Consider the following 21,020-nt stretch of genomic DNA (forward strand, 5'->3'; position numbering starts at 1 on the left):
TTATGGGTGTAGGTATTTCAGATCATGAATGGTCCTCTGAGTATTACTTTTAGCCGCATTCCACAAATTTTGTTTTATACCATGTTCACCATTGTTACTTTCTTAGATGAATTCTTTCAGACCTACTAACAACCCTCTGTTTTGTCCTATTTCTATTAATTGCTAAAAATCTCAAGGCAATGCTTCATATTCACCCTTTATTTTCCTAGCCCTAAATGGTCTTCCTTATCTGCTGATGTCCGAAGTGTGTGTTCCCCATGTGTGCAGGCATTTTAGTTGCCTTGACGACTGGTGGTGAGTGCTCGGCATTCAGTGGGTGGGATCCAAGGACCTTGTAGGAAGTCTTGCAATCTGTGGGGCTGTGCTTCACAACAAACAATGTGGTTGCTCCACAAGCCCGTGGTGCCACACCAAGGAAGAGGAACAGTCTCCAAAGTCACCACAGAGTCAGAACCTGCACATGTGTCAGACAAATTCCCATGTTCCTTTGGGTGATATATATATATATATATATATATATATATATATATATATATATTTCGTTTAATACATCGTTCCTAAAGAATGACTAGCTTCAGATTTCCCTCCTACCCAGTTAACAAGTAAAAGCCTGGCACTTGGCTGACAATGAGGCACTCAGGAGAGAAGCCAGACAAATAAAAAAGAAAAACAACCACTTTAATAAAGTAAACTTCTTTTCCTATTTAAAGCAAAACCAAATTTCGTATTTACTTCATCAAGAGCCTGTGGCTTGCTCAGAACCCCCAGCAACCGATAAGGCCAGATTGTTTGTTGGGACCTGAGCAGAAGGGGTGGATTTCACACGTCCTTAATTTCAAAACAGGAAACCAAACAGAAGCCATTATTTATAGAAGCACACCTCCTAAAAAGTCATATGAATTTGGTTAAAGAATTTTTAAAAATGGACTTTTAAATTCTCTTCACATAAGTGAAGAGAAAAACTTAGTTTTCCTTTTCTTTTCATTAGGGTGAACAAACTTAGCAATTTTAGGACATTGTACTGTTGCTCAATAGGATGCCATATAAATTGGATCATTGTGATAAACTGGCTTAATTTAGGGAATCCCCAAGCTTCTTTGCAGAACATCTTAAACAGACATCTGTTTCTTTTTTTCTAATCTTATAGTCTCTTATTCCTTGTTAGCAGGTGGAAAAGCAGGTTCATAGAACATGGATTCAGATTTCATGTCTGTATTGATACATTGATGAGTCACCAAAACTGTGCCCAGCTCACGTGTTGCCTAAGTAATGTAAAGAGAAAGGACTATACTCTTACAACTTTGATGACTTTTTGGCTAGCAGTTAGTTGCCCCACTATTAACTTGTCTGAGCTTAGAAGTTCCTGAATGTAATGAAATTAGCCAGTGGCTTAAAAATTCTTTGGTAAGTGAGAGGACAAACTGACCCACACATGCTACAGGGATTAGGGGGACTACGGGATTACGGGGATTCTGCAGACAGCATAATGTTCTCTGCCCTCCAGAAATATGCTCCAAGGGATGACACATATGTCTTCAGGAACCCTGTCCGCAGACTCACCACGTGTGGTGCCCACACCTACAGACTTTGAGAGGGAAAGGGGTGTCCCTATTAAGGTTTGCCGGGACAGATGAGCACCAACCACTGCTAGCCTCATCTGAACTCTATTTACAACACTTCTGACACCGAGTGTGTGGCCTTTGTAGCGCCAACAGCCACCGATTACCCAGTGGCCAGGGGGATGTCTACAGTTCAATTCTGATACAAACTACCTGGAGTTACTCAGATTTTACAGGTTTAAGGGCTCTGTCGCAGGAGACTGTTACCAATTAAAACACCAGTCACAAGGACTGGGTGCCCAACGTACCCACATTTCTTTCTTTCTTTCTTTCTTTCTTTCTTTCTTTCTTTCTTTCTTTCTTTCTTTCTTTCTTCTTTCTTTTATCTATCTATCTATCTATCTATCTATCTATCTATCTATCTATGACACAGAGAGAGAGGTGGAGACCCAGGCAGAGGGAGAAGCAGGCTCCCTGAGGGGAGCCTGACGCAGGACTCAATCCCAGGACCCCGGGATCATGACCTGAGCCGAAGGCAGACCCTCAACCACTGAGCCACCCAGGCATCCCCGTACCCACATTTCTGTCTGACGTGACTATAAATTAAGGGTTCTTGCAATCCCTCCCTTTCAGGTTTGATAATCTGTTAGAGCAGCTCACAGAACCTAGGAAGGCACAGGACTTGTGGGTGCCAAGGGAAAGGAATGAAGAGCCAGAAGAAGAGGAGGTACATGGTGAGACTGCTCGAAGGGCCGCTGGCATGGAATCTTCTGTCCCTGTGGAGCTGGGATTTCCCACCCTCTCAGCACAGAGATCTGCTCACTAACCCAGAAGCTCTCCAGATGGTTTGGGGTTCCTACAGAGATTTGTAACCTAGTCCTGATCGATGAAATCATTGCCTTTTGGTGATGAACTGAATCTCCCCCCTTTTCCATCCCTGGAGGGCAGGGGTGGGGCTGAAAAATCCTAACCCTTTATTCTTCTCTGGATCTTTCTGGAGTCTAGCCCCATCCTGAGCTCCCCAGGGCCCCAGCCTCCAACCACCTCTTAGCCTACTAAAGACACTCTGACAGCTCCTGTGATTTCCAGGGTTTTAGGAGCTGTTGGCCAGAAACTTGGGGCAAAGACCAAACACTGACATTTTGCTCTGTCACATGGGTGTAGCCTGAGACCTAAAAGTCCTGGCCGCAGATTTTGCCCAGAGCAGGGGTTCTCAGTGTGTGGTCCTTGTGCCTGCAGCCCCAGCAGCCCCTGGACATTGGGCAGAAATGTAATCCTCAGGCCCCACCCCAGACCTGCTGAATCCGAGACTCTGGAGGTAGGCACGGCATTCTGCATGTTAACCAACAGGACAGCTCTGAAGCCTGCTCCAGACCAAGAGCCATTGACCAGAGGGGATTCAGATGGGTTTTTGGGCTTCATTTAAAGGGATGAGAAGGAATCTGCTAGGTATGCAGAGGTGAAGGCAGGGAGGACAAGACAGCCTGTGGACCAGCTGCGGAATCAGAGGAGCAGGGAGGTCAGCACAGAGGGACACAGCGGGGCTGGAAGGGCAGGGCTGGGAAGACTCAAGTTTAAAGCGAAATGGGACACTTGGGCAGCTCAGCGGTTGAGCATCTGTCATCGGCTCAGGTCGTGATCCAGGAGACCTGTGATCAAGTCCCAAATTGGGAGTCCCACATCAGGCTCCCCACACGGAGCCTGCTTCTCCCTCTGCCTGTGTCTCTGCCTCTCTCTCTGTGCCTCTCGTGGATAAATAAATAAAATCTTAAAAAAAAAAAAAAAGAAAAGTAAAAGTCAACTCCCTAGAGAATGTAGCTTTCCTCATTTAAGGCATTGACTTGTCTTATTCCTTCTGACCAAGCTTACCCAAACTGTCAAATGTATGTTTTAGAGACTTTGAGTTTTCCTTGAGTAAAGAGGGATGTCTTCACATGGACGCTCATGTTAGAGATGGTTATGCCGGCATCTACAACCTGCTGCTTTCTCCTCTGAAAATGTGTCTTTCGTCTGTTCCTGGCTCTGAATACCTGCCTGGCGGGGGAATCCAGACGTGTACAGGAGGGGGTGCTGAGTTGTGCCAGGGCTTTGGCTACACACAACAGGGACAGAGGGACCACATGAGCCCCACATCTCCCCTGCTCCTTTCAGCAATGCGATCATTTTTCGATCTTAGTATATTTTAATTATCTTCATTTTAAAACAATGCCAGTTGGGTTCTTTCTTTAGTCTTCTCTACACTGGATGAACTCTTTAACATCATCCTTCAAAATGTGAATCTAGTCAAAGTCCCTTTTGTATCGTGGTAAAATATACATGATAGAACGTTTGCCATGTAACCATCTTTGAGTGTACAGTTCAGGGCACTTTCAGTCTGTTCACACTGTTGTACAAACATCCCCACTGTCCATCTCCAGATCTTGTTCATCTTCCCAGAAGGGAATCCTGTGCCCAAGGAACAGTGACTCCCCATCCCCCTCCTCCCAGCCCCTGGCAAACCAACATCCAACCTTCTGCCTGACTTTGACTGTTCTAGGAAGAATAGTACCTTGTTTGGGTAAATTTAATGAATTGAAATACTGAACAAATTTGGGCAGAGTTGTGAAGCTGTAAATAACACTGGGGATGTGCATGGGGGCTGAGGATGGATCCAGCTTTCATTTCAACCATTTCCACTAACCTCATTCGATAGGACACCTAAGTCATTATTGTGAAATGCTTCCAGTCAGGTTACAACCGTGGCAAAATTTACCTCTAAATTCTCTGGTGACAAACTGCTTTATGTATTTTTGTCTGTATTTGTTTCCGACTTGTTATCAATTATTGTGACTTCTCATGCAGAAACACTATATTGTGTTTCTTTTGAGAAATGGGCAGTGCTCCCAACTCCAGAAACAATAGGAAAGAACTCTGTGTCATCAAACATACACTGGCACCACTTATAAGACACATATTGACTTTAAAGATGTCAAGATATAGGAGAGAAGTATGCACATCCTAGAATTGATGAAATTCCCTGATAAAAGACATGAAAACAGGTCATAAAAGGACTAGTGTCTTAGTAGTTGGCCAATGGGTCATTAGCAAAAAGACATGCCAATATGGTAAATGCTATTTATTTATTTATTTATTTATTTATTTACTTATTTATTTATTTTATTTTTTACCCTCAAATGTTTTCTTTTTTTGTGCATAACACATTTTAAAATTTTATTTAAATTCAATTAATTAACATATAATGTATTATTGGTTACAGAGGTAGAGTTTAGTGATTCATCAGTCTTTTTTTATGTATTAAGTCTCTATCTGAATTTATTTTATTTTTTTATTGGAGCTCAATTTGCCAACATATAGCATAACACCCAGTGCTTATCCCCTCAAGTGCCCCCTCAGTGCCCGTCACCCAGTCACCCCATCCCCCTGCCCACCTCCCCTTCCACTACCCCTTGTTCATTTCCCAGGGTTAGGTGTCTCTCATGTTTTGTCTCCCTCACTGATATTTTCACTCATTTTCTCTCCTTTCCCCTTTAATCCCTTTCACTATTTTTTATATTCCCCAAATGAATGAGACCATATAATGTTTTTTAAAAAGAGATTTCATTTGCTCTTTACCTGCCTCCCCCCACGGGGTACATTTCTGAGTCTTTATTGTACGTTGCACCCTTCCCTGCAGGGCAGATGACCACGAGGGCTGGCTGCCTCCGAGACCTGCGGTTTCAAGTCAACACATCATTCTGTAATCCCAGCACCCGACCCGTCCCAGGGGTGGTGTCCTGCAAAGTATCTGCCTGTCCTCCCAGGTAAGAGCTGCCACGTTCAGCCAGACAGGTTCACAGTTGTGTGACTATATACTTAGTGAGTCTTGGGAGCTCCGGAGTGTGGAGGATGGAAGTGCTGACTGTTGTCATGTAATCCGGAACAGGAAGAGGCAAGAGTAACGGAACCTGCTGAACAGGTATGTTTGGGGGAGGTAGTCTGGACTATCTTGTGAATGTAAGTGGAAGCTCTCCTAATGGCATCCTCTTTGCTCAATTTTTCCTTTAATTCCTCCAGGCTGGCAGGAGTGAGAACGTACTGTGCAGACAGTAATGTTTTCTCCCTCAGCCCCCACTTCCTTTCACTCTGGTTTATTTGCCCCCTGAATGAAATGGGTGGGAAGGCTCCATTCACAAGCTGCCTGGTGGGTCAGGGAGCATGGATCGCTGTAGCACATGAATGCACACGCACGCACATCCTTGCTCACTCCTGTGACAACGAGAAAGCCGGGGCTGTGGCATCCTGCTCTGCCCGAGGCACTGCTGCCCCCATAGTTCTCAGGACAGCACAGGTGTCCTGAGTCGGTTGGCTGGGCAGGACCCCGAAGAGGTGGCCATGGTCTGGCCCTGCTCCCAGCTGTGACACCCCAGGCATGCCAGTCACCTCTCTGGTGCTGATGGCTTCATCTTCACAACAGACACATCCCAGAAGGACTGTGAAAATCACCTAAGTAACATGCCTATGGAATAAAAATCCAACTAGATGCAATAGACAGGCAGTGCACTGAAAACAGCACAAGGTAAACTCACACTGCTTGATTTTAAAGATCCACAGTGGCTGCCACACTGATTCCAGGTTTGCTGAAATGTGCCTCAGGGGCATGACGCTTTTCCCAGAGACAATAACACACAGGAGGGAGAGGGGTCCCATTGCTCCCTTGGTCTCTGTGCTGTTGGGTCCCTGGTCACTGGGCCAGGATAGAGACAGAGGCTACTCTTCAGCATCTGAGAGGTGGGGACCTTTCCTTCTACCACAATGAGGAGGGTCCTCCCTGGGAACATCCTGTCCTCCTGTCTCCCTGTTCCCTCGGGGGCTGGGGACCCACCACTCCGCAGAGAGCCACCTGCCCAGCCCCAGCCTGAGCTCCTCATCCACCAGCCCCATGGCCTGCCGTGGAGAGACTTGCTACTCAAAACTGACATGAGGACTTTAGTGCTGGAGCCCCATGACCCACCATGTGTCAGGCACCCACCTGGGATCCTCCCTGGGGCTACACAGGTGTTTGGAATGGCCACACACCTTGGTACCCACTTCATAGCCCTCTGTGGTCAATCTGCTGGCTCATGCACCCTGTGGATGGTACCGAGCTGGACATCGGGCGCTCAGGGCACCAAAGGTTTGCTCTGGGTCCAAACGACATGCCAAGTGCACAAAGTCCCGGATTGTTGAGGAAATGAAACCTGTGGTTGGCAGAGGGAGGCTGGTGGCAGTGTGGAACCCCGATCATCCTGTCCGAAGGAAACAGGTGGAGGCGCAGCATGTGCTGAGTTCTTGCAGGGCCCGCCGACCTGGTGCGCCTCACAACAACCAGTTAGCTGTGCTGCCGGGAAGCCTCCCTCCCCAAGACTAAGATAAGTGTGTGTGTGTCCCGTGTGGGTGCAGAGGACCCAGCCTTAGTGAAGGTGGATCCATTCAAGTTCCAGATAATTGGGAACGTTTAGTGTTTGCATGGCATCACCCCGGATGTCCTGTGAGTGGCTCACCCCACTGCAGGCCAGCCTGACCAGTGAGGCTCCTCTGGAGGGGATACAGAGAACACACCCTACCCAAAACTAAGTCACCATCTCCCTGTTGTGACTTTAAGCATCACCTAGGTCCGATGTGAGCTGCCGGTGGGGACCCCAGACTAAGCCTCTCTGTGCCTGCAACCCACGCCGGGCTCAGGCCAGGCAGCAGGAGAGGCCAGAACCACAGGCGGGAGCAGGGGGTGCTCTCCCAGAGGGCCACAGCCCCACCTCCCTGGGGGCTCCCCCACCCCCTCTCTGCTCCCTCCTGGTGGGCTCGCCCAGACTCTCTTCTTTTAAGAAACCTTAGGTGGGGTATTCAAGAGGACACCCGGTTGCTGCATGTTCGGGGTCGCACCCATGGCATGCCACGTCTCTGTTGTCTCATCCTGTCCTACCTGTGTCAACACGTCACTTTCCAGGAAGTGCCCCTCCACATCTGTTTTCTCCTTGTCTTTGTTAGCAGAACCCCAACAGGTACATGCGCTCACACGTGCACACTCACATGCACTCACATGCACATATGTGTGTGCACACACACAGACACTCTTCCACTCTCACGTGGAAGCCCAGCTAGATGATCGCCATCCCCTCCCAGCTCACCCCCTGGGCTGCGGGAAGCGAGTGGCAGTGAGGCAGGTGCCTTCCGTGGGCGCCCCGCAAAGGCACTGCTTCCTCCTCTTCCTCTCACACTCCGTGGGCTGCAGCAGGGCTGGCCTCACTGCCCCGGCCCCAGCCCTGGGGCAAGGCCACCTCTCAGCCTGTGGCGTTATGGATGGAGGGTGTCAGATTCCCCGGTGACCTCCTGAAGCAGAGCTGCCCTCACCTGGCCCCCGCCTGCCTACCAGCTCGGGCTTCCAGGAAAGGGCATCTAGTCTCCTGTGTTTGAGCCTTGGCTGCACGGCCTCTGCTGGTATGTCGAAGCCCCTCGCCTAACTCCGGGGCACCTCCTGTGCAACCTGGGTCCCAGCCACCCCCTGCGGGCCACCACCACCCCTTGTCATTGCCATTCTCCAGTCCCGGACCTGCACTCCCTTCTGTCTCACCGGGGCGGTTGCCTCTCCACCCCTCACTGTCCAGGACACCCTGGCCTGTCCCTAGCCCAGAGTCCAGGGATGGCGCTGTAACCCTCGTCCCGCCGGCCCACCCAGCTTCTTGCCCAGCTCTTCCTCCATTATCCTACCCTAAGACCACCCTGGAAACACCCACGCTTGTCCGTGGGGCTCAGGAGCGATACGTCCTGCCAAGGAATTGAAAGCCCATGTTCTCAGTTGAAAAGTATGGCCACTCTCTGATGTGGCCACCTACCCAGGCTGGCAGGCTATCTCACCACCCCATCCTGCTCGCCTGCTCCCTCCCGGGGTTCCATGTCACCTCCAGTGTCCTCCAGAATTCCTCCTCCTCCCCATCCACTCTCTCAACCCACAACCTCAGACCTCAGAGACAAGAATCAGGTAAGGACCACCTCTGCTTCTGCTATAGCCCACCTGTGAATATTCCACTCGCTCCGGCCTCCTTCACAGTGACTTTTCTTCCTGAAAAGTCCTCATAGGTTATGTCTCTGACTCTGCTTTCCCTTCATGCTTATTGATTCCTTCCAAGAAAGATTTTTAAATGGATGTTGGATTTTCCTTATTCACTCTTGTAAACACACACCTATTTGAAAGTCACTCATTTTCCCTGCGAGTCATTTTTGGGGACCCTTACTTTTCTCACCGGGCCTCCTTTGTGTCCCTGTGGTTTGTGTTTCTGGTGTTGAGGGATCTATGGTTAAAACATTTCTACGTTCTTTGATGTGTTCTAAACTTACTCAGGTAAAATTGTATAAGTAAATTCCATTGGGAGCTTTGTGTGCTGAAGGAAAAGGCACAGTTGAGAGTGAAGGGGACTAGTCTGGGGGAAGTTGGCTCTGATGTGGGAACAGCATTGTAGAGAAATAGTGAGGACACCCCCCCAAAGTTCCCCCAAGAAGCATCCAGAGACCCCCATCCATCTGGCTGTCTGATTTATGTCTAATGTCTTGGAGTACTTGTATTCTTCTCGGAAGGAGAAAGCTTTTGGAGACAGTCCTATGTTTGCTGCAAACCTAAGGCCGTGCTTTCCTGCTGGGAGATCCCTAACGAGATTCTCGATACCTCCCCAGCAGAGAGCAGAAGCCTGATGACGCGTGAGACTCTGCAGGTCTGTACTGAACAGGTGGCCCCAGCCTCTGGCCCCAACTCTGTGCATCAGAGTCCTTTAGATGGAGTGGCCTGGGTTGGCCAGGATTACGAGAATGATCGAGAGCAAGGGTGGCGTGAGCTTGGCAACTTGTTTAAAGGTGTGGACTGTGCAGCCAGTGACCTGGTTCAGATCGCCTTGTATGTCCAACTTGTGTGTAATTGGGGTGAGAGAGAACAAGGCTTTGTTGAGGGAATCCACATAAAATGCAGGTACTCTGGGCACAGCACATGTGCTAAGCACTCGACAACTCTTGGCTGTTTTTATTTGTGGTGTAAAAAGAGAAACAAATTCACATCCATTATTTATTTAGTCTGCAAAGCAAGACTATGACAAAATGCAGAAGAATGAGCTTATATTACATATATTAATCCTTATGGATTATTTTATTTGAACAATTGAGCTGGGAAAATCGATCTTAATTCGAAAAGTTGTTTTATTTTCCTCTGTGATGTAAGTAAGATGCATTTCTCTCTTGCCCAGGATGCTGGCAGTTTTTTGTTTCTGACCAAATGGGCTGAAAAGACAAGTTTCATTTTTCTGATCATGAAGGTGTGTGTGCACCTTTCTTATTTAGACTCTGTCTGCTGTGAGGGTCAAGAGCCATGTCCCAGCCGCGGGTGGTCTGTCCTGGTGTCCCAGTGGCGGTATGAAGCTGCAGCAGATGCGCAGAGGGACCCAAGCGCTGAGCCACCAGGCTGGCTCCGGGGACTGAATGCCAGATGCAGTCGGTGTGGTTTGGTGTTTTGGTTCCGCTTCAGGGAGGGTCCCAGAAGGATCCAGGAGCGCAGTCTTTAAAACAGTCTTTACAACATCTGAATCCACAGCATTCTCATCTTTTTTTTTTTTTTAAGATTCTATTTATTTATTTATGAGAGACACAGAGAGAGAGAGAGAGGCAGAGACACAGGCAGAGGGAGAAGCAGGCTCCATGCACCGGGAGCCCGAAGTGGGATTCGATCCCGGGACTCCAGGATCACTGGGCCGAAGGTGGCGCTAAACCGCTGAGCCACCCAGGTGCCCCAGCCTTCTCGTCTTTAACTGAAATGAAAATGAAGCCCTGCCGCACCGATTGCAATGCTAAGCTCCCTGCGAGCATCCGGACCTTGGCGGCCTGGCTCCCCCAGCTTGTCCATCTCTCCCGGGGGCGATGCGGTGGGGGTCCGGGGGTGAAGAACCTCAGGAGGAAGATGATCTTAAAATGTCGGGGAGGCTCTGGCTATAGAAGCAGTTCCCAGGTGCTCCTCCAGGCTGGAGCCGAGCTAGCGGGCAGCCTGTGGCTCCTCCCGGCTTCTCCTCGGCCCGGAACACACGGCCCGGGTGCGCCGGGCCCTGCCACCTCTGTCTTCATCTGAGAGTCAGTCAGGCTCTCCTATCACCTGCCTTTGAAACACGAACCATGAATCACACAGATACTTCTTTCCCTTATATTTCTCAGTTTATCTAAACAGAGTGGCTCCTCGTGTCCTTTATCTTAACTACAGTCTGGGTTTGGATGCGTGAACACCTAAGAGCGTGACTTCCTGGACGGTGGAGGGATGGTGCAAGAGGAAATACTTTCCAGATGGGCAACAGGTCCTTTCTTCCCTCTGCCCCATTGTCCTGCGAATGCAGAGTAAGTGTTCAGGTCAAATAGATGCTGGTCAAATATACTTTGTCTTCTTGTTTTAGAAAGTCACGCAAAGGCAGCCCGGCCCTGTAATCCTCTCCATCAGGCAGGGTATTTCTGCCCACACTCTGGTGACAAACCCATTAGCAGGATCTTTTGCTTTCACCCCAAGTGCCCGAGTCAGTGACTGCGTGCATTTGGTTGCACACTGTGGAAATGCAAGATAACGTTGAGCAGGATAACTTCATTACTGATATTCTCCTGAAGCAACATTTTCAGTGACAGGAGAGGGGCAGTGATGCTGTCTCTTAGCTACTTTACATACAAGCCATAGAGACGTTAACTGCCGGCCAGTCGGTCGTGCATGGGTTGCCAGGGAATGAAAAGAACCCTCGTCACTGAGGTGATTCCCACATACGAAAGGGGTTAACGCCTGGGAATGCCAAAGAAGTGAGCATTTTAGTTCATCTGATTATCTGAGTGTCTGAGAATAAACGAGCAGCAGAACGGGCATATGACCTGCAGTAGGGTCCCCACGCGCTTTCATTCTCTGCCCTTCCAACTTGAAATTCCTAACAGCCTTTCATCCTGCACTGGTTGCCACAAATTATGCAGCCGGCCCTGCCCAGCAGCCAGCCCCGCTTCTGCTTCAACAGTGTCATCTAGAATAGGGCTGAGAAGGTGAATCCAAGGTGACTTCAAATCACAGATGTCTCCTGTGACACAATGGGACATGTAGGGGATGGAGGCGACTCGGTGCCGATCTCTTCTGGACTTTCCCCTTCACTGATGGGATGCACGCCGATGAGGCTGAACAGAAGGACCATCACTGGTCCACAGTCTGTTGAGATGCATCCCCGTCCTCATCATCTGGCTGTGGCCCAGCTCCATCGGGGAGCCTGATGCTGTGGCTCACACCCTGACATGGAGGACCCTGCTCTTATCCCATGTCTTGTCCTGCTCCCAGAACCCTCAGGGAGAAGGCATCCAACCTGCTCCATTTGATCAGGGAAACCAAAAGTGTCCGGAATTGGCACTGTCCTCAGAGGAATGTTTGGCTAAAGCATGAGGTCGCCAGTGAGCATCATGATCACATCAACTTCATGTGACAGAATCTTAGTATGGAGATGATGTCTTGGGACACCTGGGTGGCTCAGCAGTTGAGCATCTGCCTTCGGCTCAGGTCGTGATCCTGGGGTCCTGGGATCGAGTCACGCATCGGCCTCCTCGCAGGGAGCCTGCTTCTCCCTCTGCCTGTGTCTCTGCCTCTCTCTGTGTGTCTCTCATGAATAAATACATAAAATCTTTTAAAAAAAAAAGAGAGATGGTACTGTCTTATAGCATCCCCTGGGGAAAGATGTCACTTAACACCAAAACAATGAATTTCAAATGCATTCAAGGGGCGCCTGGCTGGCTTAGTGGGTAGAGAGTATGGGTCTTGATCTCAAGGTTGTGGGCTCAAGGCCTAGGTTGGGTGTAGACATTACTTAAAACTAAAATCTTTCAAATGCATTCAAGCTGGTACAGATATTTGTTAGAATGCATCCCCAAGGAAAGTCAGGTTATAAATATGGACAAATGGAATTTATCATAGGCAAGGCTGATTTAATTTACTTCCTCAGTCACTTAAATATTAATGTAGAAATCATGGCAGTGGGAATATAAAAATAACCAGCTTTCTAGATTTGAATTTGTCATTTGACACCTAAGAATCTGCCTTAGGTAGTAGTTCTGTAAAATATTTTGTGTTTTAGGGTTCTTTGCTTGTGTTTGCTTTATTTGTTTTAGTTTGGGGTATGTGTGTGTGTATTGTTGTCGTTGTATATTTCTGTACATATCTACTTATTTATCCATATGAAAAAAGACAGAAAGTCACCTTGGGAATACTTTATTTTTTCAGGGAACTTAACTGGTTTTATACATTAAATAATACCTAATTTTTCATAATATTTTTATTATTTTGGTTTCCAGGCCTTAGTATGATTGATTCTAGAATTCACCAAATCCCCCCATCATGTTCAACATCATTGTCCCCTAAATAGCATACACTATGATATATGCTCCAAATATTTTGGAATAAAAATTTAAAAATAACTTCTAGACCAGTGGTAGATAGACATAGATGATTGTTGGATGGATGAAGATACATGACAGGTAGAAAGAATAGATCTTACTACAAATCTTTACTTACAGCCTTATATTCACTTTACATATGCTAATCATTGCTTCTGAAAATATTTGAAAACTGGAAGCTTCACTCAGAATCACATTTTGTGGGGGAATAACTATAGGATACTGATTTTAGGTATGATTAGGTACCACTGCTTTACTCTCAAACCTGTGAATTATTTAGAATTATTGTAGTTTAATATTTCCAGATTTATGGAGCTTTGTGGTAATTTTTTTGTTATTTCAGATGTTCTGACATCAAGATCAAAGAAAGAGTTAAAATTATATCATTTTTCGCATTTTCGAGACTTCCTTTATGACTTGAACATGGGAGTGTTTATAACCGTTTCCTGTGGGAACTGAGGAATGTGTGCTCTGTGTTGGAGCAGGGTTATTTATATGGCAATTAGATCACGATCCTTATTTATAAATCTATTCAAATATATTCTGACTTTTTGTCTGTCTCGTATATCTGTTTCTGAGAGAAATATTTTAAAATCTCACTTTATAGTTGCTTATTTTTCAATTTCTCCTGCTACTTTTATTTCATCATTAACATTAAAGTTCTACATTGTGTTGGTAGCATTACAGCTTCCACATGAATTGTTCTCTGTTGCTAAATGAGGACCATCTTCACCCCTAATATTGTTTTCCAACTTAAGCTGTTTGTTTCTGAAAGCTCACAGTGTGACCCTTGCTTCCATGCCCTTAGTTCTGGTGTGACTGACATTTCTTTATTTCTGTGTTTTTAAATGTCAGCATTATTAGGCTTCTCTGCGTCTTGACTGAATCATCGTTTCTCTTGGATTTGATTTTTATCAAATCAATAATATATTTTTCGGGGCGCCTGGGAGGCTCAGTCCGTTAAGCATCTGCTTTTGGCTCAAGTTATTATCTCAGGGTCCTGGGATCGAGTCCCATGTCAGGGTCCCTGTTCAGCGGGCAGCCTGCTTCTCCCTCTGCCCTCCCCCTGGTTATGTGTATGTTCACACATGTGCACACATTCTCTCCCTCAAAGAAATAAATAAAATTTAAAAAAAAGAATATATGTTCTCACACACACATAATCTGCTTTTATGAGCTGTGACTCTACTGATTGCTTATGAATTTGTAGGATTGTGTTTATTCCCTTTTATTTCCACTATTTGCAGAAGCTCTGTATTCTCCTTTTCTTCACACCGTGTGCTTCTGATAAAAATAGACCACTATTGGTCTATTTTATTTATTTTTATCAGAAGACCACTGTGTAAATGAGTATGACTTAAAAAACACCCAGGCTTACTCACATGTGGTTATCATAAAGCCCTTAGAAATATAGAAAAAGCTAAGTGAACAGTGGCAGAGCTTAAAGTGAGTACATCTTCTCACAGATGGATGGTGTAGTATTTTAGAGTGCTCTGATATGTCTTTGGAGAGTGTTAGGAATCCCTGGGTCTGGAGACAGACTGAAAGGACACACCCCCAGTGTGGGGTCTCAAGAAGCAGGGCCCCAGGCTTAGGGAAGGCTTTCCCAAAAGCAGCACTGCAGGCCATTTGCACAAGAGTGAGGTCAGCTGGCAGGGGGGAGCCTCAGAGACGTGACCAGCACCACTGGCCCTAGAAAGGCAACACTTCCCCTCCCCAGAAAGGCCTCTAGCCTAAGTTTGTTTTTTCTTGCCAGAAAACAAAACACAATAAACAATAATTTAAAAAAAAAAAAAAAACGAAGAAGAAAACTCTCCTTTAACCCTGTGTTCATTAAGAATAAATGTTTTAATGCCACTTATGTTTTGGAAATACAGAGGTCTCATTTTAAAGAGTGTTGCCCTCTGTGGAGAGAACATTGCCCAAATTTGGGGATCATGTGAATAATTCTTATACTTTCACATGTGGTGACCTGAAATTATTAAGACGTCACTTATTTAGACTTTGTGACTTTCTAAAGCTAAGTTGGACTGAAATGTACCTTTATACTGTCTCCAAGCATGAGGTTCACTGATGTCATTAAAAAGAATAAGCGGGTGGCTGTGGGAGGGCTATCATTTGCACACTATCACAGGAAAAAGTCACATCTCTTCACTACTCACAGCAGGGCTTAGTTTGAGAGACCATATGTACTGCAACATCTATTCAGTTATCTGCCAGACCTTTGAGTGATGACCTAGTATGTGCCACCATTCTAGATGGTTTGCAACTGAGCCCTGACCCACAGAACTCAGCGGGCCAGCCATCAACAGGCACAGATATGGACCTGTGCATCTGCAGATGTGCACGCTGATCCGGAGAGTGGCAGATCCAGGAAGGGGTGTTTACTTCCCCTAGAGGATTGAAGTAGACTGTTCTGAGCTCTTAGGTTGCGTTGTGGGAGTGCTCCAGCCAAGACAAGCAGCAAGTGCAAAGGCCCTGAGGCAGAGGGAGACTGGATGTTGGCAGAGAGCTGGGAGGCCTTGGTGGCCTTGCTCAAAGGGAGCCAGAGGCCATGACCAGAGGAGAGTAGCAGGTAGATCCAAGTGTGCATGGCCTTGGAGGCCAGGCTGGGGAGTTTGCATTCCATTCCTTCCTTGAGTGTTGATAAAACTTGGGAAGATTTTGAGCATTGGTACCATACGATCCAGTTCCAGGGGCCCTAGGGACAAAGGTGAGAGAGAAGTGGGGAACAGAGGGACAGATGAGAAAGCAGAGCTGTGGGCCCCGGCACCTCTTTTGAGAAGTCTTGCCGCCGAGAACAGGAGAGGGGCAGGGCTGCAGCAGTAAGTGACCTTGAAGCCCATGGAGGGTTCCCAGCCTTTATTCAAATTTTCATGTCAGATCTGCCCGTGAGTGCTTGGAGATGATCGGCCAGGAGGATGGAGAGAGCGGACGTGGCGGGTACCTGTGAGGGTCACTCTGGGCACACAGAGGGACATGGCTTGAGAGGTGGTGGCCCACGTTCAGGAAGTTCTGTACTCATTGTGTTTGGTTTTGCAGTGAAAGGGACTCAGTCATTGGAACGTGAGGGGAAGTGCAGGCAGAGAAGGAGAATGTTAGGTGGGGCAGTGACCCCACCAGGGACATGCACCTCCGGGCACCCAGCCAAGGGCCCTAAATTGAGCGTAGCACCCTGGTCATGGATGCAGACATGATGGGCAGAGTTGGCTTACCCAGAATACAAGAAAATTAACAAAACAGGTTATCATTCATCTCATTTCAGTGATTCATCAGTAGAAATACATCTCTCCCAGGTGCTGCCCGGCACTTCAGAGGGCCTGTTGTGTGGTTGCATGTGCGCTCTGCATGTACAACTAGCATTTTCAGCTGCCAATTGGTGATCAATGAATGAGGGAGAAAGGCCAGCTCAGTCCTAGAAAGGGGGCCCTCCTGGTCCCTCTGTTCCCCAGCTGACTTTGGTTTTGGTACCACATGACGGTGCTGTTTTTGTCTAGTGTCTAAAGATGTGCCTTTTTTTCCACCAAACATGAGCACCTAGTGCTTGGCTTGCGGCTCAGTGCCCAAAGCAGGAGTGCACCACTCACTTGGTGTCCCGGGGGCTTCCAGTATCTAGGCACCATGGTGTTTTCTAGAAGCTCCTGGGATCATGTAGCTCCGCCCTGCATGACATCTCTTAGGCCCGCTTCTGTACTGAATAACTTGAAATAAATGCACTCCCAGGACTGTTGGATGAGGGCGTACTTGGTCAGTGTCACAAGCCAAACCATCCTAAGAGCCAGATTTTGAGAGACATAACTTTAAAGGCAACAGAACCAGGGGTTGTTCAGTGCACTGACGCTTGAGGGGCCATTTGGCATTTCGGGCTGGGCTTGTTTCCCGTGGTGTGTTTTCCAGAGGAGAACGGCCAAGGGAGGAGCGGTTTCGGTTGAGAGTGTGTCGTTTAAAGCTCTTCTGTAGGCACCACCTTGAGGGAGATGCGGGTTCGCAGACCCATCTCCCGTGCAGCCTCCGCAGAGTGCGTGTCCGCACCCAAAGGGCAGCACAGCTCATGTCGCCCCGTATCCTTTCACGGTAGCCCGTGCCCAAGCCGGCCACAGGGCTCTACACGTCAGTCCTGGCAAAATCACATGTTCACCCAATGATGCAGCTCAAGAAATCGAAACCATGTGACTTAGCAAAAATCGAACAGGAAAGAAAAAAGCCCTTCGCGCCGCTAGCAACCCATCTGCTTGCAATGAATTTCTTTCTTCCCAGAAGATGGTTGAATGATTTATGCTCTGAGTTTCGGTGTGTCTGTAAATCATTGCGTCCTATTTAACAAGACCCAGTGACCAACCTCATTAGAGTGCGGTGTTTTAAGGCAGTGGTTGGAGCTGATGAGAAAATTTGCAAACTGCGCTGTTGGTGAGTTTGGGGCATTTCATGTGATTACCCTGAAATGATGCTCAGGGATCAGGGCCACTGTTTTCATGTTGAAAGGGGTTGACAAGTGTCCAGCCTGGTTCCTGGTATTTGACGTGATACAACATTGTCATATACCAGGTTTTTAAAAGGAAGACACTCTTAAGACTGACTCCTTAAAAAAAGAAGTCTGAGAGGTCCAAGGCCATAGCATTAGACAAAACTCCTGGAAGTTGCCTTCAAGGGAAGCGTGCTGTGTCTCCGACTTTCTCAGACTCTGAAGGCAGCATGAGTGGGAAGACAGGGAGGGGACCCACCCGTTATTTCCCCACTAAGGGTGAGCACACACATCTGCAGTGGAGGGAGGGGAAGAGTGGAAGGGTGGGGTGGCCCTTCCTTTTCTGCATCATGCTGTAGATCTTGTAACAGCTGCATTGCTCAGACACCCCAGAAATTCTGTGCCCTGGACCCCTGCAATTGCTCAGCTGGACACCCGTCTCCATAGCAACCACTGCAGAGGATGGGCTTCTGGCTTTTTGAGCCTTCAGAGGGTTCTGTAAGGTTTTAGATTTTTAAAAGTTATTTTTCCTACCAGAATCCCATTTAGCCTCCCCACCCCACTCCACTGCCACCATCATAAGAAAGAATGTCACGGAAAAAGAAAGAAAAGAAAAAGAAATCATAGGCATTACAGGGCAAGGAAAATTAGCCAATGAGTCCAGTGAGCTCCTGTAACCTTGAAAGAGCCTTAGCTGACAGGGAGACGAGAGGTGCCTCCGTGGCTCAGTAGGTTGAGCGTCCAACTCTTGATTTCAGCTCAGGTTGCGATCTGAGGGTCCTGGGTTGGAGCCCCACATCAGGCTCCACACTCAGCGGGGAGTCTGCTTGAGATTCTCTCTCCCTCTGTGCCTCTCCCTGCTTGTGCTCTCTTCCTTTCTCTAAAATATATAAATAATATATTTTTTAAAAATTTACAAAAGAGAGAAACCAAGCTGCAGTTGATCAGTACATATTGGGGTGCCCAATGGGTTGCATTCCCCAACCCTGAATGCAGTAAAAAACCCGAGTATAACTTTTGACTTCTCCAGAAATTCACTACTGACAGCCTACTATTGACTGGAAGCCTTACACATAACAAACAGTTGAGAAGCACATATTTTGCAGGTTGTATATATCATGTCCTGTGTTCTCAGGATAAAGTCAGCTAGAGAAAAAAATGTTAAGAAAATCATGAGGAACAGAAAACACACTCACAGTCCTATCCCTCCTTTGTCACCCTCCAGTGGCTGGGCTGTGTGGCCACCACCTCCTTGCCCTGTATCCTTCCATGTGGCCACGCCCCATAGTCGAAAAAAATCTACATGTAAATAGACCCAAGCAACTGAAACCTACGTTGTTCCAGGGTAAAATGTAATTGGCTTTAGAATTTGATACGGGAATTTAATGATTTATTTTGCAATTCACATTAACATTTGCTTTTAAGAAGTCAGGTTAGTTTGGTTGACTTGTTGCTGTGTTGTCATTCCAAAGTTACCTGTAAACCATGATTTTACCAAGCCAATTTCCAGTTGTCAGGACATTATAGAGTTTTCTGGGTCTAGAAGGAAAAGCAGACTTACACATGAATTTTGTCATATGGCTACAAAATTTTCCGACAATATTTTTTTTCTTTCTTTTTTTTTCCTTTTTCCAACAATATTAATGCAGTCACCCAATGTTAGATTTTCCCCATCCCTCTTCTTTTTCCTTTGGGTTTCTGCTTAAGCAGTCCTTATTTCATTTACAAAATTTTCAGGAAGTCTTACCTGTTTCATTTTTAAAGGCATGCCTAGATTTTTAAACAGTATTCCCACAACCAAAGAGATCCTCAAATTCGTTTGTTTAGACAACTTTGTTTACATTTTTCTGTTGAACTAATGCCTTCAGGACAAGCCCTCTCTGCACTCTGAGGAAACAGTTCTGCACGGTGAAAAATATGACCACATGAGAGCTTAAGACATTTTCATGTGGCTTTTTTTCCCCCTACAGGTTCCATATAAGTTCAGGTCAAAGAGAGCTGAAACAGGAAACAAATTTTTAATGTGTTTCTGACTGTGGTGGTCAGAAATGTAATCGCCAGAAAGGAAAGACCACAGTCTCCCGGAATGTTTAGATTTGTCTGGATCCAATGCAAGACAAGAGCCCACTCAAGCATTCCCCTTCCTCCTCCAGCTGCCACATGGCTTTTATGACAAACAAAATTCTAACAGGGTTTTTTTTAATTGCTTTGATGCATTTATTATGTATTTCCTTAAAACTAAAACTAAAGAGAAGAATCCATTTACATTCTCAAGGATGTTGGCCTTTTTCACTATCATTTTAGTTGATTTTTACTCTATTTAGGAACTCCTTGCAGATGGCTCAAAAAGTCCTATTGTACTTTGAAGCTCACCATGAGAAATCACAATCCTGCCTGCCCACCACTCCATCCCCAATCCCATTGACCAGGGGCAAAAATCTCTCACTTTAGCTCTCTCTCCTGGTATCTTTCCCCATATTCCTAAATAACAGGCATGATGACCATGCCCCACATAGCGGTTCTCGTGGTTACCCCTCTCTCCATCACAGGGGAGGGTGTGTCCATTGCACCTCCTTTATCACCCTCCGGCGTCTGGGCTGTGTGGCCACCACCTCTTGCCCTGCATCCTTCCATGTGGCCACTCCCCATAGTTGGAACTGTTCACATCATTCTTGAATAGTCCTTGCTGGCTATAGGATAATTTGATTCTGTGTCCTTTTGTATATAAAAACTTTATGTTCCTAAGAGTCAGTAACTGCTTGAACTTTGCCTCATTAGGTTTCTTTACATAATCCCCAAGAGACATATTAAGTTCATTGATTCTTCATGATACTTCACCAGTATCATAGTCGGAGTGTCTGCTACGCGCCAGGCACGTGCGGGAAGATGAGTAGGGTTGAAAGAGGTCCCTGTTTTAAGGGAGTTTATCTGAAGAGAGATGCAGTCAGCCATCAACATAAGATGTTCTTTAAATGATGGAATATTCTAGAAGGTGATCAGAACCAGGGATAAAAAGAACAAAAGTAGAGCAAGGCAGGGGACATGGGAGAGGTGAGAGCAGCAGGCCCGGAGTGTCGGGCGTACCTCACAGAGCAGGTGCTGCTTGGACAGCATCAGCATTTCTGTCTTTCTCTTTCTTTCTTTTATGTTTTCTTTGTTCTCTCTCCACCACCACCCCCACATTATTGCCTCTGTATCCCTTTATTCTAACAGTGGGCTGGTGGGTTTCCCTCTGTCCTGCTGGTTTCTTCCTCCAGTTCCTTGTGATCCTCATTGTCCAGACACATTGAGACAGAGACCCCAGGACGAGCAGTGGACACTGCCTATGCAGAGACAGGCTTATCAGTGGCTCCGTCACCTCCCCTGGGAGCACGGGTTTCTCCAAGAAGGGTCTTGCCCTCAGACGTGAGTGTGTTTGGGGGAGGCAGCGGGGAAGGGGCCTGGCCGGGCGGGTCTCTGAGCCTGCCTGGTTCTCCCGAGCCCCATCTCCAGCGGGAAGCCTGGGCTCCCTTAGAACTGGGGGACACAGCGGAGGTGAGCACGGGTGCTCAGTCTAC

At 47.1% G+C, this 21,020-nt stretch overlaps 1 protein-coding gene across 1 annotated transcript in view; it reads left to right on the forward strand.

The window, feature by feature from the left end:
- Positions 1-21,020, forward strand: part of ADAMTS16 (ADAM metallopeptidase with thrombospondin type 1 motif 16) — a 151,071-nt gene that overhangs the window by 99,600 nt on the left and 30,451 nt on the right. Inside the window, exon 18 of the mRNA XM_041731954.1 lies at positions 5,233-5,359. Within this exon, the coding sequence (XP_041587888.1) occupies positions 5,233-5,359 (127 nt within the window). The remainder of the gene's footprint in view (positions 1-5,232; positions 5,360-21,020) is intronic.

Source organism: Vulpes lagopus, chromosome 17 (assembly GCF_018345385.1).
Source record: "Vulpes lagopus strain Blue_001 chromosome 17, ASM1834538v1, whole genome shotgun sequence".
Classification (NCBI taxonomy): Eukaryota; Metazoa; Chordata; class Mammalia; order Carnivora; family Canidae; genus Vulpes; species Vulpes lagopus.